General features: G+C 40.6%; 1 protein-coding gene across 1 annotated transcript in view; it reads left to right on the forward strand.

The window, feature by feature from the left end:
* cacna1ha (calcium channel, voltage-dependent, T type, alpha 1H subunit a) overlaps positions 1-19424 on the forward strand; it is a 63251-nt gene that overhangs the window by 14789 nt on the left and 29038 nt on the right. The window contains exons 7-17 of the mRNA XM_075454868.1: positions 1255-1493; positions 1610-2145; positions 6263-6429; positions 6662-6856; positions 12197-12348; positions 12479-12664; positions 12825-12942; positions 15126-15281; positions 16234-16321; positions 16462-16745; positions 18994-19365. Coding sequence (XP_075310983.1) covers positions 1255-1493; positions 1610-2145; positions 6263-6429; positions 6662-6856; positions 12197-12348; positions 12479-12664; positions 12825-12942; positions 15126-15281; positions 16234-16321; positions 16462-16745; positions 18994-19365 — 2493 coding nt within the window. The remainder of the gene's footprint in view (positions 1-1254; positions 1494-1609; positions 2146-6262; positions 6430-6661; positions 6857-12196; positions 12349-12478; positions 12665-12824; positions 12943-15125; positions 15282-16233; positions 16322-16461; positions 16746-18993; positions 19366-19424) is intronic.

Genomic DNA, 19424 nt, shown 5'->3' on the forward strand with positions numbered 1-19424 from the left:
GTTTAGAGGAAGAGCAAAAAGGGAAAGTTGACAAGATGGTAATGAGACCAGATTTGTTACTTTAAAGGGGTTTTAGAGGGTGCCACTGACAATAAGACAAGAAGCAGATTTGGAGGCGGCTTATTAAAAAATAAGACTGCGATTGCATTGGGATGATCAAGGATGGGGAAGATGTTGAGTATATCAGATGAATGGTTTAGATTGGACAGGATGGAGACAAAATGAGAGAGGCAAGACTTAAGTCAGTCTGGATGTGTAAGTAGGTAAGCTGATGGGTGTCTTTAAAGATATCTACAAAGACCTGCCGATCAAAAGAAGTGCCAAAGAGGAGATATGTGGATGCGTAAAGACAGAGAATGCAGGGAAAAGATGCAGATGGCAAAGTGAGGTGGACTATTTGCACTAACAAAATTTAGTGAAAGGAATTGTTCTAAATGTCCTGCTTCTTTGTATAAAGTCATACACACAAATTGTGGTTTGAATGCCAAACCACTATCCACATTTGTTGCATGTTTCTTTTGAAAAGATATATCCCACTATTTTGATTTCACTGCTTTCACTGCTTTGCCAAACTTAGAATAACCTTTCTGAATTTAAACAGTACACTCTGCATGGAGCATGGCCCCATTGCTGTTGAACCCTGTATACTTCTTGTTGTGCATAATTTGACTCTGATCATTTTATTTTGGGGGGTTTCAAATATCTTAACTTAGAGTATATTTTGCACGGAGCTCCCTGCCCGCCTGCTGTTTGATGTAGAAGTGTTCATTATGCACTGGAAGGGAGAGGCAGAAATATTGGGTTGTGATAGAAATGGGGATGAGAGCAAAATAGATCTTTAAAAAGAACTGAAAGAAAAAACAAAAAGAATATTCTTTTAGAGACTGAGTATTAAAGATAAATTGGAATGTCTGACAAAGGAATATCAAAAAGTGGAGAATGCTAATTTCATGCCTTTCTGCAGCATATAGTGTTAGAAAGAGAGTAACATACATATTTCAATCTAGATTTTACGCATGTCTTTAAAAGTTTTCTTAGTCAGTTTTAACATCCCAGCATCTGACCAAATCAATCATTTATCAAGTACCCCCAATGCTGATTTTATATTCCAACTATAAGGTTGAAGAGTTACTGCAACTATCTGCGCGTTGAGGGACATGTCACAGCTGGTCAGAAATCTGACCCAATATTTTTCTGTGGTTTGTTTCACTTTATGAAGCTTTCTCTGTGGATGCTCTTTACCTTCCCAACCAGGTGGGTTCTTTCTTCATGATCAACTTGTGCCTCGTGGTCATCGCCACCCAGTTCTCTGAGACAAAGCAAAGAGAGAACGCCCTGATGAGGGAGCAGCGTGCTCGCTACATGTCTAATGACTCCACACTCGCCAGTTACAGCGAACCAGGCTCGTGTTATGAGGAGATGCTACGTTACATTAGTCACCTTTACCGCAAGTTGATTCGCAGGCTGCAGAGGATGTACTATGGATGGCACAGGTACGGGAATGTCAACCAAATATACCTACATCACAGTCTTTGCTGTAAATAATGATGTGCATGTTGAACTTTATCTGGCCATGATCATTTCTTACTTTCTCCCCTTGTCTGAACAGCAAACGACGTAAAAAGGTGAACCCGAACGGTAGCGGGGGTGGCAGTAACAGTGGTGGAAATGGGCACGGCCAGGGTTCCAGCAGAGGCTGTGGAGGCTCAGGACCGGGTAGTGCATTGTGGCTGAGACCAATCCACAATCTCCTCCAGCACCATCAGCACCAGCACTGTCGCCTCAGCAACGGGGGACAGCACACCGTCAGCGTGGTAACCGCTGAGCACATGGACATAGAAGGACACGTTGGAGGAGTAGAGGAGCTGGAGATGAAGTCGCTTCCTGTTCGCAGAGAAAGTACAAATGGAAACAGCAGCGATAATCTGGCTGTCACTCAGGGCATGGGGGCATTGCTTGGAAGACTGAATGGGGGGATGAATTATCCAACTATCCTACCGTCCTTTGTGTGCAGCTACAGCAGTAAGACGCCACCCCCCCACTCAAAGCAGTGCGGGCCAAGTCCGGAGCAGCATCCACCAAACCACCCAGCATCTGAACACACAGAGACACTGAACAAGCTTTACCAGTTGATGGGACAGCACAGTAAGAAAAACAAACAGTCCACATGAACATGCAGGCACATGAATGGATTATAGCTGTCCTTAAGCTGATAAGGTGTCAGCTTAAGGACTATCTCCACAGAGCCTGAAAACTTCAGCCACAACTAAAAAGAAGCTAAATACTTTAACATCCTTTTTTTTTTTTTTTTTCAAATCTCACTTAATTTCCCTAAACATTATGCAATTCAAGAGCAGGAACCGAACCTCAACAGTGTAAGATTACAAGTGTGGTGAGGAGTCAAAGTATTAGGTGGTACAAAGGAGAATTGGGAGCATGAGTAAGGATGAATGATAGGCTGAATAAATAGCTCATCTGGGACATCTTGAAGACGGTGACTCAGAGTGGGGGCTCCTTCGCTGGCAGTAATTGACATGAGCTGACTTAGACTTAGACTTAGACTTTGACAACGAAATGTCGTTACTTGGCTTCCGGTCAACAGTGCTAAAATTTTGAAAGCTATACAGTACTATACAATATAAATAGGTATGGAAGTGCTATGTGCCAGCACTCGGAATAAAAAAATATAAAAAATAAATAAAATACACTTAGTGCAAAAATATTGCTAAATATTGCACTCAGCCTTAGGGAAATTGCACAAACAGAAGTTCGACCCCGGGTACAATGTGTAATACAGATGTGCGAGTATTGTCCATGTCCATGGGGGGGCGGGGGGGGTTGTTATGTGGGGGAGATGGATGGATGTGCGTTAAGCAGTCTTATGGCCAGGGGGAAAAAACTGTTCCTCAATCTGGTTGTTCTGCAGAAGATGCTTCGGAACCTTCTGCCGGACGCAAGCAGGGAGAACAGTCCATGGTTGGGGTGGGTGGGGTCTGTGAGGATCTGATGGGCTCTGGACAGACAGCGCCTGTCTGCTATGTCTTTGATGGGTGGGAGCGGAGTCCCGATGACCTTCTCCCTTGTCCTCACCACCCTTTTGCAGTGGGGAGACTGCAGACCCCTCAGATGATTTCTAAAAATAAGAGGAGAGTAGAGGTAGGGACCAGTGGATAAATGGTTGAATGGGTAAGAAGAGGGATGCCAAAGGTACAGATGCGGTCAGGGATGGGACGAGGTGGATAGATTAGGGAGGGAAAGATAGGATGAATGGATGGATGGATAGATGAGGGAAAGGGGAAGTGTGGTCAAAAGAACTGGAAAAACAGTGCTGAAACCAGGTGGTAGAATGTTTGCTGGATGATTAGAGGTAGCCCTGCTTCCAAACATGTTAACTACATTTGATGATTATATATTACCCCTTGGACTCCATTAGGGTCTTGTCATCACACTCACACTTGTCTCTAGTTTGGATCTTCCCTTTTTGCGCCTTCTTTTAGAGCGTGTCTGTGTCCTCTACCCGAGCTTGACCTGAGGTAGCCTGTGTGCTGCGTGTTGGTGCATGTGTCTTAAGCAGCACTTAGAGTTCTGACAAGAAATCCATGTCTCAAGTCTTACAGTCATCAGAGCAGAGAGGTGGATAAATGGCCAGGATTAAATGAATCAACACGGTGTGTGGGGAGATGCAGAAGGAGGAAGAAGTAGGCAGTGCAAAGCATGGTAAACATAAACAGGTGTGTAATGGTATTCTGAAAATATGGAGGATGAAAGAAGAAAATATTGAGTTCAAAGGAGTGGCATAAAGTATTAAAGATAGGAAATCCAGAGGGAGAGGCTACAGAGGGGGGCATAGAGAGAAAAATAAATTAGATCAATAAGAACAAAGAGAAAATAGATAAAACGGAGAAGGAAAAAGGAGGTTAGTTCAGGATATGGCATGAGAAAGGAAAGGATGGAGGACAGACCGCAGGGAGACAACATGGTGCTGTGTTAGTTAAAGAGGAATATGAGAAATCTGCAGGAGTTTGATAGACTTGTCTGTTCTGTCCTAACAGGGTGAAACTACTAAAGACTACACACATTGTATACACAAACACTTGTTCAAACACTGCTGTCTGCTGACTCTCCAAACTAAATTAAGCAAAATTAAGATTTGTTCCAGGCTTAAGTGAGCTGATACACAATATATTCAGGAAAGACACTATTAGGGTTTTGAGTGTGTTTAATAGTCAAAACACCTCTAATATCAACACACTCTGAACCCTTTGGAGAGTAAGTCTAACATTTAGTCTGAACACATTTCATCTGAGCTGTGTGTTAAGATTATACATTTGGTCGTTTGAACAGAACATTTCTGAGCATGTTTGCTCTCAGCGTTGTCAGATGACTCCGTGTCAAATCCTCAGTTTTTGCAAGAATAGCCCCTTTATACCATATGAGGACCAATGTACTTGGGAATAGTTTTTCAAGTCTCCAGCTTTCAAATCTAATTTTAGAGAAATTGTAATCTGATCAAGCCCTAATGCAATATGTGGTGGTGTTTTTACCCAACGAGTGTTGTGTTTGCTCTGATGAAATTTGCACACAGAAATTGTGAGAATGTAAACGGTCCGACAAGAATTGGAGTCAAAACCAGATGGAAAAACGTATTTACTGCCGTGATATGAAAGACAATGAAATATGATGTCAATTCTCTCAACACCCTTTTTCCAGTTTGAGGTACAAGGCGAGACTGTAAACAGCGTTACGAGTCATTCAAGCTGCTTTTGAAGAGCTGGTGATTCCACAAGCCAAGCCGTGCTTTGCATTTCCTCTGTACTGATTTTAAAAGGCTTTACTCAGAGAACAGAGGATATGATGCAGGGAGCCAGAATCTTGTACTGTGGAAGAGCTTGCAGTGCTTACTGCAACAACTAAAGCCAACTAAAGCCTTTGCTCTTTGTGCAAAACTTCACGAACACTACATTCTTCCAATCATATCATTATATTGCAATGTCTCACAATATCTCCCTATTTGTTTGCTTCTTCTGTCGTTCTGAAAGTTTATTACACAATACATTTAAAGGGAAAGTCGCCCATCCTAAATTAGATATACATCGTTTTTCTCTGTCCTGTGGTGCTATTCATCTGTCTAAATTGTATTGGTGTCATGGGTTTCTGAAGATATTGGCCATAGAGACGTCTGCACTACACTACTGCATCACTTTTAAATATGATGCAATTCAAAGGTACTCAGATATGATGCTCAAAGTGCCATTTGAAAAATTCACCATCATCCTCCAACCCCGTTGTCATCAATTTCCTGTAGGAACTTTTTTCCCTCTACCATAGTAAAACCCTCATCTGCGTCACTTCTCCTCCTACACCTGCAATTTTATTTTTGTGACATGAGTGAGCTGCAACAGCCTCCTCTTCAGTCTCAGCTGCATCCTTCTACTGCAATTCTTTGTGTGTGAATGCAGAAATAGGTCCAATTAAGATAGTTACAGATAACAAAGATAATTTTTATGTCTTCTTAGTCAAACATTGCAAGCTTGTTAAGTTAAAAGCTAACCTGGTAGCTAAGCTTAGCTAAGAAGTGTCTCTTTAACATTTACATTCAGTCATAATCACAAGTCTTGTGTTTTTTCTATTTTTTAAAAAAAAATTTTATTTTTAATTTCACCAAATTAATTTTTTGGTACTTTAGGAACCAGAAGATGATTACCTTCCTGACATTTCATTAAGAAGTTTTTAAAAAACCAATCAACTCACACCAAAACAATCTAGATATGTGAATGGCACCTCAGGCCAGAGGAAAACCATTTTTTTTTATATCCATCCAACGTAAAGGATCTGATTGTTTGTGACCTGTGTTTTGGGCTCCCCTGGATTGTTTCAGTCCTACCCCGCCGATGGAAGCTTCAAATTCTACTTCTGCAACAGCTGCTGTACACACCGATAGTTTTCCCTGCAGTTACTTTAATTGGAATAGAATATCAAAATTGACACACTAATGAATCAGCTTGTTAGCATCGGCATGTTATAAGTGGTCAGTGGGTTTAACAAACAAAGATTTATGCACAAGTTCAAACTAGATATACCACATAGCATAAAATAGGTTTACATTTATAAAATGATGAGAGAAATTCTGGTGAAAGATTAATCGTACAAAACATTTTTTTTTTGCTCTGCTCTGTTAATCCAAAAGAAACAACAACATCAAGACAGCCAGAACCATCCCATCGGCAAATTTCTGACCATCTCGATTCATTTCTCCCTACAGGTCGCCAAAGGCTGATGTTCCAGCTGGCAGGTGTGGTGCCGAGCCCTTTGCTTTTGGAGCTGCTCAGCTGCCCTCTGTGCGCCCGCAGCCTCGAGACCTTGGAACTGGAACTAGGAGACCTGGAGGGAGGCAAGGGGGACGCTGATGGACTACATGACTTCCCTCAGGTCAGAATGGTTGGCGATAGACTAAAGATGAGTTGAAATATTGATGTTGGATTTGTGTATGCCGATTTGACAGTAAAAATCCATGTGAAGATAGAATAAAAAGGTGATTCTATGTTACTTGTTTTCAAGCAATTCCTTTTACTTGTCTTAGCATTTTATATGATATATATATGTAGGCATTTTCTGAAACATAAGTAATTACTAAATTATTATTAAATAATCTGACCTCCAGGGGGTTGATCTACGAGGAGGTAGAAGTCGGTTCAGACGGCGCAGATTTGCCGAGTGCAGAAATGGAGCTGTTCGGGCCTGGATAGGCTTTAGGGATAAACTGAAGAGGATTGTGGAAAGTAAATACTTCAACCGAGGAATTATGATTGCCATCCTTGTCAATACTCTCAGCATGGGGATAGAGTACCACGAGCAGGTAAGAGGGACAGGGGAACTGTCTGCTTGGGTTTTCTTTTGTCTCTGGGAACACGGGCTTGTTAGAGGTCTCAGATGGACCTGGGAGGTTTGATGAGAACTGTCGGCAGCTGCGTGTGAAAATGGCATTCGGTTGTCTGAAATTGTTTGAGAGGAGAGAGGAGAATGGGAAGAGAGGGGAGGAGTGCAGCACCCATTCATCTCCCACTCTCTTCCTCTTTCTCACACATAAAACACGCACCGGGGCAGTGTCACGCACTCCAAACTTTTCTCTCTGCTTAAGTCTTTCTAGCCAACATCTGGAAAGTTTTGCTCAGACAATGCTGCTCCTCAATCCCCTCCCCCCGCTCTCACACACTCTGTTTGCGGAGACATACTGACTGTACTGATTTTTTAGACCCATTCAAGTGTATTGCACAGGTACACCCTGTTTATTTTAGTTTAGGAACAAAAAAAAAAGATTCTTCTGTCATGCTCTATTCCCTTTTTTCCCCTCCCTCCCCCTCTGTCTCTCATTGCCTCCTTCTCCCTAAATTCCCTCTCCAGGACAAGTGTGTGTGTGTGAGTGTGTTTCTATCTTTGTGGTATAAACATAAAGAGCAACTGGGCGAGCCATTGCCTTTTTTGGGTAATACCACACACACACAAGCACACATAAACAGACTGAAGTGTGATGTATGAGTTCCTACTCCCCTCAGTTCTCATCATCCCCCATATGTGACACCTAGCCAAACTTTTCAGACTATGGGTGTATGAAGACATGTATTAATGTAAGCTGGTGTGTGTATGTGCAAAGAGAGCTTATTTTAGCTGTGTTAAGACTGATTCCAGGCTGGTAATAGACTGCTGTTATCAAAAATGAAAATAAAAACAACGCACTTAAAGTGACTTCATATACACATTTTGCAAATGTTGACTTCAGCATACAAATGTAAGTTATGGTTTCTCGATGATATACTATTCAGCTTAATGACTCAAAAGAATAGCAGCATTGATGGTAAATCCCATGGTTGGTAATTGCCCACAAACATAAACAAACATGTCACTTTTCCTGTGCTTTGTGCATTGAAATGCACACACAATAACAAAGCAATGCAAAAACAAGCTTTTAAAAAAAACAAAAACTAAAGGCTAAGTTACATTTGTGTGAAACATTTTCTATGGGAAAGAAAAAAATCATGCTTTGTGTTTCTTTGTTTGACTTAAATACCACAGCACTCCAGTTTAAATGTTAAAATATGTCTGCATCCTGTCTGTACCTATGTACATATGAGAGTTTGGCACATAAAACTAAAATACATTCAGAAAATTATCAGTCCCCGTCAGTTTAGCACTTGTCGGGGTAGTTTTTATCTATGTCAGTTCCCTGCTGCACGATCGGGACTGTTCCTGTACTCTGTTGTGATTTTCATCCTCAGATTAGTAAAGGCAAGGTCAGATGCAGAGCGGGATTAAAAATTCTGAGCACTCCAAATGTCTCCTTGTTGGAACTGATTTTGTTATTTCATTTACAACAATAATTATACCTAAAAGACACGGTCTGTTAAATGTAATAAAAAGAGACAGCAGCTGTTCAGAATGCTTTGAGACTAATTCAGGTTCCATGAAATGAGGAACAAGAACTATAGCTTAATCCACACAAATATTTTGTTGATGCTTCTAGTTTAGGTGACCACTCAGAGTGTTTTAACACTACATGCCACATTCACCCATTCACTCACACACTTACACAGCACATCTCCTAAGTACTACATGGTCCTTTCTTCTATGCATTCATACACCGATGAACGCATCAATAGGCAATGTGGGGTTCAGTGTCTTGCCCAAGGACACTTCGACATGTGGCCCGGGGAACCTGGCAGTCAAACCACCGACCTTCCAATAGGTAGGTCGGTGGTTGCTCTTCCTCCTGAGCTACAGCCAATGCACTAGAGTGCTTTTTCTAAGAATAATCTGCTTTCACGATCCTTAAACTAGATGAGTTCTTTTCACCTTTCTGTGCGGAACGTGTCATTAACCAGGACAGGCAGCTGAAATTAGTTTTGCTCAGGTAATTCTACATCAAACAAAACCAGAGAAACGACCAACGCTCTGCTGTGTCATGATCTTTGGCTCTAAGCTTTGTACCCTTTAGCTGTTTTGTACTGACTTGACCTACTATATAAGCCACGCTTTACTGCTGTTTCTCCACAGACTGTGAAGTGGAATGTAAAGATGTATATATAATCCTATCAGCTGGCACGGGAACTGCCCTCTGCAGTGTGCTTTTTCATTTCCCTGCTGAACAGTCAGTGGGTCATAAAGGTAATGAAAACGCCAGCTTGTCCATTGTTGAAAATAATATATGTGTATTATGTGTGCTTAAGAGAAAAGCTTGTAGAGAGCTTTTTGTAAAGCTTTGAGGAGCTGCAAGGCATTTTGTGCTGGTTAGTAAAAAAAGGAATATTTTGACAAACAACAATGACATTGATATTTTCTCTTCTATTTAAATGGAATTCACATCCTCACAGTGCGGGCACAAAAGTAATGTCAGGGTGCATTATTTCTATCATTTTTATCTTCACACAAGAAGATTTAACAACTCTTGTCCGCATTGAAGCTGAATTCGTTTTATATCAGTTGTTTCCTAATAGCATGGCATGGCTTAATTTACTGGGTACTGTTACCTTGTTTTCCAAAGCAGGCAGTACCCCGCTCACTTATGTGTAGACACAGGACACTTACACATGTGCGCAGAGAGGCCCCTACACAGTGGAAGCTGTAACCCATATAGTTGATAAAACACAGGCTCTCATTAAGGAACTCTACCTCTACTGTTTCTGGTTTCCATGTTCACAAGATGGTGCGTTTCTGTTTTTTGGGGTGCAGTTGGGTGAGGTCTGTGGTGTTTTGTGTTATGGCGCCCTCTATCAGAAATCATGTTGATAATCTCTCTGGTGCTTAAACAAAAGTGTCAGTGACCTGACTTGGTTACAGCAGCATGTTCGATAGTTGTATTCAGCATTGAATTTAGTTTGATTAATCTTCCCGAGGGAATTGGCCAAGATTCCACAGTTTTGATGAATACAATTATTAGTAAGTGATTGTAAAGCCATATTAAATTTAATTTATAAGCACAATATGTTCAGCTGTAAAAGTGGATCTTTTTGCAGGATACTGATAGAACAGAATTGCCAAGAAAGAGGATTAACTACTAACTTAGATAGTGGGATTTTGGAAATGAATCGTGTCAGTGTTCGTCTTTAATAAGGCCCGCCTGCTTTTATATGCCATGGGTCAGGATAAAAAAATCTGCTTTGGGACTATTGCTTGTTGATCCCCGCATGAAAAGAAATGTGGGGTGCTTTAATGAGTCTCCAGTGCAGGACATTTGAGAGAGGAAAAAAAAATCTGCATCTAAGGCGTAAGCGCTTTACCCGCTGTGAGTCAGCATATGGAGTTTATGAATATATGATTTGAAAAGATTCAGTCACCTGAGGATTGTAATTATTCATTACATCTGAATCTTGGGATTGCATGAAGGTGGTTATTAAGAAATCACGATAGTTTCCAAATGAAATATGAAAACCAAGAAAGAAAAGAAAATATAATATAATTTAAGGGGAGCAGCAGCAGGAATATTTTTAAGATTTAGAGCGGGTGTGGCACCTTGACATGAGATTTCAGCCAATGGTGGTGAATACAAAAGGTTCTTTTTACAAGAGGGTGTCAGAATCGTTTACATTTATACCAATTTAAAAGTAGAAGCATTTTGCAGACTTCAGCGTCAAATGTGTCAAATACCACGTTTCCAGGTAATAATACAATGTACAAAAATCAGATGTGAAATGTGATAGAAATAAAACAGACAATCTCTTATATTTTGTAAAGCACCCAACACACAAGTTGATATGGATGGAAGTTAAGATGATATATTTGGGAGAAGTGGGCGGCAGTGGTTGAAAATCACCAAGTACATTTACTCAGCTTCTGTACCTCGTCAGTGTTATTTTCAGCTGCTTGTACTTTACATGAGCAATTCCATTTTATGCAACTTCATACTTCCACCCGACTACACCTTGGAGAAAAATGTTGTACTACTCTACTCAAATATTTCCAAAAAAATTGACCTCTCAGAAGATTTGAAAGTGTGGTTGATATCCCTTTTTTTTAAATGCAACACATAATGCTTTTGATTTATTATATTTTTTACATAGTTAAACTTTAAACCAGTGATTTCCGACATTTTCAAACCTTTGATGATTTTACAAACAAAACATACTACCTACTTATATTTTAGTGAACGCCAAAATGAAAAAATATCAACCAAAATCTGAGATCAGTACTTTTATAAAGCAGAACTTTCTTATTTCCTTTCCCATTAATCACCTCCCAACCCCCTGAGATTTCTCTGGTGTCCCTGTAAGTATAACATTATGGGAATTAGTTCAGATGAGCATCAACCCCAACAGTTACAACAGTGATATGCGGCCTGGACAATACATTTGTAGTTCTGATAATCTAAACAAATAAACATATTACAATAAAATGATGTACCTGCCAGGGCAAAACGGTGATTTCATAGTGGGAGTTGAGAATTTGGGAGTTTGGGCATTTCTCCATTGGTTTGACCGAAGACATCAATATGTTTTCAAGTTTTCAAGTCAAAAGGTAGAAAAAAGGTTGAAAAAAATATTAGTCAGAATCTGTTGATGTTTTTGGTCACATTTATACAAATGAATAGAGAATGTACACACAGTTCCCAAACCTTCAGCCCTCTCTGGATAGTATTACTTATTTAACACTTAAACTGAATTATTTTTTTTTCATGCAGGACTTACTTTCAATTGAGTTTTTTTTTTTTTCACATATCTGACACTGTCTGAGTTCTTCTTCCACCACTGGGTGGTAGAGTCTGTCATATTTTTTTAGGGACTTCAGCAAATTTAGATCACTGATTCAGCTGAAGCTAAATTGCTTCTCTGGGAAAAGTTGCAGACGTCGTCCTAGAGCCCGTTTAGCAGAGCACAAAATTGCTGCATTTTTCATAAAAGACTTGACTAAATGTTTTATAGCGGGCTAAGGGGGCTCTGTGAAAATCTTTGCTGGATCACTGAGCATACGGTGAGGTAAGTGGAGTAGATCAGCGGTAATATATTAGTGCTGTTGTTCTCACATTGATTGATTGGGCCTGACTGCGGCTCTGAACTTGATTGATAATGCCTCAGCTCAGGGCACAAAGACCAAAAAGGTTTTACAGGGTCAAAAGAGTGGAGAACTCGTTTCAAACGGTTTGTGTTTTCTTTCTCGTCTTCTTTCCTTTTCATTTTCTCTTGTATTCTCATGCTTTCTCTCCCTCCAGCCTGAAGAACTGACTGATGTGCTAGAGATCAGTAATATCGTTTTCACCAGTATGTTTGTCCTGGAGATGGGCTTCATGCTGCTGGCTTTTGGCTTGTTTGGATACATCAGGAACCCGTACAACATCTTCGATAGCATCATAGTTATCATCAGGTAATCTTAACATTTCCATTTTTATTTTATTTTTTTTACCCATAAATGCATTTGAGTTTCAGATGTTGCTAGTGCAAGAAATACACATCCAATGGTATTTAAGACAAGCTTTGTTGTTTGTGCTCATCAGTGTGTGGGAGATAATTGGTCAGTCGGATGGTGGACTGTCGGTCCTACGAACATTTCGTCTGTTGCGGGTGCTGAAGCTTGTTCGCTTCCTGCCTGCCCTGAGGAGACAGCTGGTAGTGCTGATGAAGACCATGGACAATGTGGCCACCTTCTGCATGCTGCTGATGCTTTTCATCTTTACTTTCAGGTGCAAACACATAAAAAAAACACACAAGTTCCCCAGCTTGTTTGTGCACAGGCCTCTGTCACAAAAAAATGCTTATTTTTCATGACTATAAAAATATTGTTTTCCCCCATTGGCTACATAGGTTTAAATCATTATGTATGCATTTTTCATTTTTCTGCAGTATATTGGGCATGCATCTTTTTGGTTGTAAATTCAGTCTACCGATGGAGAACGGAGACACCATCCCTGACCGCAAGAACTTTGACTCTCTACTCTGGGCGATCGTAACTGTATTCCAGGTTAGTTTTTGACCCCCCGTTCCAGAGATGGTCCCTGCCCTCCTGCTTAGTTTTTGCTTTATTTGATGCTTCCCTGTTTTAGGGTTTTGGTCATCTATGAATCGGCTTTTACTCACCGAGTTTTTTTTTTTATTGTTGTTGTTTTTTTTTCTTCTCATAAAATCATCCAGTGATCAGATCCCATGATTAGATCAGATCTCCAGCTTCAGTGGTAATACATGTCTTATAAAAACTTCAGTACAATGGGTAGCTTTAGGAGAAGAAGAAGAGACCTTGTGAAGACGACCTCCTGACCAACAAAAACTGGAAAAGGGGGGTTTAAGATGAGACTCCTGAAATAAATGAGCCGCTTGGAGTAGCACTCCACCCTCTACATCATTCACAATTGATGATCTGACACCAAGTCCACCTCCATAGGCCAAGATTAAAAAAAAAATAACAACAAACCTTTGTATGTTTTGATCAATCATGCTACAAGCATCACTGACAGCAGATAAAGTTTGGCAGATTGATCCCAGCAGAGCTGAGCACAGATGACATTCGATTTTAACTTAGACTAAATTAATATCTTGTGTTGTTTACTCTATAATAAAAAAAGACTCTTCATGGTTATCTATCACTTCCCCCCCTGTGTGTGCTGTGTTTGAATCCTTTTGCTGCTTCTTAGGCATGCATGAAATGAATGAATAAGTGAAACAGATTTATCACTGGTCTTCTCCTTAAGCATGTTGCTGAATCTGAAAAAGTTGACAGACAACTTGCATATCACACATGCAAGAAAACACAGTAGTCATTTTGTATGTCTGCAGTCGCCTGACATTTGTCCCAGTAGCCCTGTGTCCTAATTGGGTCGAACAAATCAAACCAAATGTCAAAGCCAGCATGCATGTGTGTATTTGTGTGTGGAGGGTTGTGCCAAACCTTTGCTTTTAAGGCAGCAAGTTTGCTCACTGTAGGCCTATATATTTTCCAAAGGCCGCACTGGTCGAAAGGCATCTAATGACCTTGGCTTTGACGTCATGTTTGATGTACACAGGCCGCACAATGAGGATACCTTGACACAGGTTCACATTGACGTGAAAAAAGGGTTGAGCTACACTGTTTATGGTGTTTGTTAAGGTTTGCATTCATTTGTTAGCTTGTTTGCTACACTCCTAGGCTTTGTATTTCCACTCAAACAGACAAGATTCCTGCTGCCACAGCTCAACCAGATTTGCTTCTTTTTTCGAATGCCATGAGATGCGCTTTGCTCATTTGGCTTCCACCTACTCTTTTAGAGATGGTTTGTTTTGGTAACAGGGTTGGGTTGATTAACATATCACTCCAGGCTACATTACTATTGGCTGCTGAGCTAAATCTCCGACAGCGTCAGAAATTTGTCAGTTGCTATCTTTGATCGCAAGTCCCTTACAGTGCAGGTCTTTGAATCGCTTTAATTGTCAAAAGTAGGATTATCGGTTGTATCCGCAATCAAAGATATCAGTATGATTCTTTTGCGTTTGTCATCTTTGTACGTGACAGACAAAAATCATGTAATGCATACCGAGCTTTGGTCAAATGCTTTGAAAACTGTACTTAAACTACATCCACTCTCTCTCTTTTATCATTATGTTCTATTCTTTGCTCTCCCTCCCCCGTGGAGATGTTGTTCAGTTGTTACAGATGGATTTTTTTCTTTTTATTTATTTATACTGGATGCTGGATGTGTCAGCAGCGGGGTGGAACACACAATGCACTGAGCTCTCTTTGGTGCTGAAGAACCATTTTATCAAGAGCTGACTGCCATGTGAAGAAGTTACACTAACTTACTCTGTACATTTATCGTAGTTTTCTGGCATTTGACCAGAGTACACCCCGAACACTGCACAGACAAACAACACAGTGATTTGTCTTTTGTGCGCAGTTTTTAAAGAGTGGACAGAGACGGAATCAGCTTCCATACTGGATCTTGAATTGCGCACACACACGATAACAAACTGATAGGTTTCTAAAATCAAAATGCTTTTACTTTTTTTCATTTGGTTGCATCTGGACATTCACTCTTTCTCTTGGTTTTTAATTTTATATTGCTAAACATCAGATTCTCTCTTTGTCTTTCTCTGTTTCTGCCTCTATCCATCTCTCCCCCTCCACCCCTTCCTTCCTTACACTTACACACTTTATGTGTTTCATCCAATCTCTAGATTCTCACCCAGGAGGACTGGAACGTGGTGTTGTATAACGGCATGGCTTCTACGTCTCCATGGGCGGCTCTCTACTTTGTTGCTCTCATGACGTTTGGCAACTATGTGCTCTTCAACCTATTAGTTGCAATCTTGGTTGAAGGCTTCCAGGCTGAGGTGAGAACGACGGGGTTGGCCTTTTGAATACGATGATGAGCTCAGGTCTGTTTGATTTGTTGCTACACTCATCATCATTTACCATCATGCATTTTGAAAGGTTTGAATAAAATATGATACAAAGACCTCTTTCTGCCTTAGTATGCTCTGTTTTTCAATCTGAATATACTATGAGATGCAGGGGTCATTTTTAATGCCTCTTTTTCCCAATTTTTCAGTAATTGTGCTTGTATTTTTGGGGGCACTTTGCTTTTAAAATATCGACAGCAATCCAAAGTTGCTATAAAAATCTCAGCATAAAATAGTGCACTGGTTGTATGTATGCTATCAACAGCAACATTCTCCTGTTACTCTTTTTTATATATTTGTTTAATTTTGGCAGTATATTCTTTCAAGGAAAGCACACATTTAATTACATAGAAAGATAGACTTTTTCTATGCCATTAATATTAGCAGAAGCTAATATCTATCTATCTATATATATATTATATATATATAGATATAGATAGATAGATACACTAACATCCTGTTTCTGAACAAATCCCTTTCTCATCCACAACTGTGCGCCTCCTATCTGACGGCCTTGTTTTCCTGTTAATTAACTCCAGTGGGAATTCTCTAATTGCCTCTAGTCCAAAATTTCAATTATCAAACTGTCATGTCACTAAGCCACCACTGCTTTTTAAAGGGGTTTACAACACACCCTCCTATGATTTCAAATCACCATTCAACTCTGTTATTATGTTTGCCCCTGGGTGTCCACTGCATCCTCAGCCACAGAAGCTTCCTTCAAGCGCTCAACGCGCCACACTTCAGTGTGTTTGCGCTCAATGCCATACTTAAAAGAGTTCTGCCCCGTGCAGTTTTCTCTCTCATGGTAAACTGATGGGAAAACTTTTAATTAATGCAAAAAAAAAGACCTCATTTGCATCCGTGTATGTGTGTGTCGCAGGGTGATGCTAATCGTTCAGAGTCGGATGACGAAAAGAAATCGGACAACTTTGAAGAGGACGAAAAGGTAGAGCAGCTCAGAGACACTGGTACGTGAAGTGAGAGAAGGCAGTTCACCGCACATTGTTTTTATTATTGTGGTAGTGTTCTTACAACTGGTGGATTCTAAAATGTGAAGAGATAACTTGAAGAATGATGATAATAACGACCGTATATCTCTTCTCCTCAGAGCTAAAGATGTACTCTCTGATGATGACAGCTAATGGTCACATTGACCCTCGTGGCACTATGGCCCCTCCCATTATCATGCACACAGCAGCCACGCCCATGCCTACTCCTAAGAGCTCTCTGGGACCTGAGTCCGTCCTCGAGGAGGAACTCTTGTACAGAGAGGGTATACCTCAATATGGCGAGGTTGGACTAGGTTTTTCCGAGGCAGGAATTAGTCACGTGGAGTCTCGTCGTGGAAGCTCGACATCCATAGACCCATCAGCCTATGACCAGCGTTCTTTAGTAAGTGAGACCAACAATGGTTCAAAGCTTGTGCCTTTACTTCAGGAATCAGACTTTTTAGAGAGAATATCAATTTCTCTTGTTGATGATGCAGGTATGCATTACATGTTGCAGAACACATAGAAATGACATTAGGTGTCTCTGTGTAGTGAGTTGGGCCAAAGTGTTCTTCCAAAACAACTGGTATACCCATCTTAAATCAAGCCTTAATGGGTTAGTGGACCTTTTGGGACTTTGCTTGAGGGATGGACCAACATTCTTCCAAATTATATTCTTCCTTTCAACACTTTGATGATGGCGTTCAGGAGTGTGTAGGTCCAGAATCTCCCAAATGTCCAGCTGGATTGAGATCTGGTTATAGCAAAGGCCAAGGTTTTTTACAATTTAGTTACCCTATAATGATGTACGGATGATGATATTATCACCCAGGAGGAGGGTTCATCACCTTTCCCACAAGATGCACAAGTAGAACTGAACTATGTCAGCAAGATGGTTTCACACAGCATGACAGAGAGTACAGCACAGGTCTATTCGCCCGCTTTGGGCAGGGAGATGAATGTGACAGTATCACCTTTTTCCACATTTCTGTTGAGCAATTTCTATTGACAATGGGTTTTCATGCCACTAAATGAAAAACTGTGCGATCACTATCTTGCTGACAATCTGATCTTAAATTAATGTTCTCCATCAGCCACAATTCTAAACAATATTTTCTGATGTTTTAGATCTAGATGCTGATGCCAACAGGCGATAGAAACATGAGCCAGTCGATCAGTCATGATGATTAAAGCTTTGTCCCTATTATGAACCCTCCAGTCATTTTCTTTTTTGACGCAAAGCCAAAATCAACTGGACCTGCTCAGAATTTGTATACATGTCACACAGGAAGCCTGGATGTCAACCAATCAAGTTTACCATATAGTGCAAATATGCAGATCCAGTCACTTTGTTTCTCAAATATTCTATGAAGGTTCTCTCTTTTATTTGTTTTGATACACCTTCTGTTTTTCAGTTCTAAAGTTTTACCTATCAGGACATAATAAAAACTCATGTGGCCCTCACTAGGTCTTGAAATGAGGGAAATATAGCCTCAGATGAACAACAATGTAATGGGAGCTTTAGATGCCGCGCGGCTGCTCAGGCAGTCAGTGTGGATGCTCTAATCTGTTAACAAAGAGCCAAAATGAAAACCATCAAGTTCTGAACACGCCATGCTTGAAGCAATTGTTGCTGCCCATCAGTCTGAAAGGGGTTATAAGACCATTTCAGAACAATTTGGAGTCCATCATTCCACGAAGAGAAAGACTATTAACAAGTGGAAAACAACAAAGCAGCTGCAGATCACCCAAACGTTAGACCGTGCATTACTCAGAGAAACTGCAATAAAACCCAAGCGATACATTTCATACTTTACAGAACTCAGTTAGAATGTTAATGTTTAAGTTCATGACAGTACAATTAGAAAAAGACTCATCAAGCTTGTTTGGAAGGGTTGCAGGAGAAAGCCTTTTCCCTTCAGCTTTGGTGTGTAAAGTTATATGTGAACAAACCACTTTGATCAAAAGACTTTGGTCAATGTCCTTTGGACAGATGAAACCAAAGTGGAGATGTTTGGTTATAATGCACAGTTTCGTCTTTGGTGAAAACCAAACATAGCATATTAGCACAAACACCTCATACCAACTGGCAAGCACAGTGGTGGAGGAGTGATTATTTTGAGTTATTCCTCAGCCAGAGGACCTGGGAAGGTAGAGATTTCTCCTTGATGATAAAAGATGGAAATAAAGAGGGACATTGAGCACTTGGTGCCATCTCAGTGGAAAGGACAAATCCATTTGGCATCAAATATTTAGTATAGACCGTAAACTGTGGTCTGGTAGATAGCTAGCAGATGAAAACTTGGAAACACTGTAGAAAAAACACTAATGAATCCCAAAAATTCTTGCCTCGTCTATAATAATTTCTGTCAGAACTTTATGGGATTTTATATTAAATTTGATTCAGAAATATTACTGTGGGATAGACCGGAAGACCTGAAACTATTTGTCAGACTCAAACTGTAGCCGCAATACACTCAGCATATCTTTATACTATATATAACATATTATTATATAGCATTAGTAGTAACTTTTGAAACAGATTTTTTCTTTTTTCATCAGATTGCCAGGTAGCCTTTTATAACCTATAATAAATGACATATATTTTCATAACAGCACACTGTGTTAAACCTTATTTCCTTGCTCTTCAGAGCCTTTCAAGTCCCGGTCGGCGCTCCCCTCTTCCCCCGCGTGGTTCCGGCAGCTCATGGGGAAGCCGCCGTTCCAGCTGGAACAGCCTGGGAAGGGCACCAAGCCTCAAAAGGCGAGACACCAGCGGAGAGAGAGAGAGCCTGTTGTCTGGTGAAGGTGGAGAAGAAGAGGATGGCCACGACGAAAATGAGAAGGCTGGAATAAATAACAGGCTAAAGCCAGGGTCCTTGGAGCTTCTGCAGGCGTCTACTCTCTGCCCTTCCATAATAGGAGAGTATAGCGACTGCAATGGGAGGACCGTGACTTATGACCCAAATATTAACTCTGACCCCAGAGACAATTTCTCGCCTGAGGATGACATAGATGATGACGTAAGTTACAATGAGTCATAGCTTTCAAAATGACATTTAGGAACTCTGCGGCGAGGTCT

The sequence above is a fragment of the Odontesthes bonariensis genome, chromosome 21 (genome assembly GCF_027942865.1).
Source record: "Odontesthes bonariensis isolate fOdoBon6 chromosome 21, fOdoBon6.hap1, whole genome shotgun sequence".
Lineage (NCBI taxonomy): Eukaryota > Metazoa > Chordata > Actinopteri > Atheriniformes > Atherinopsidae > Odontesthes > Odontesthes bonariensis.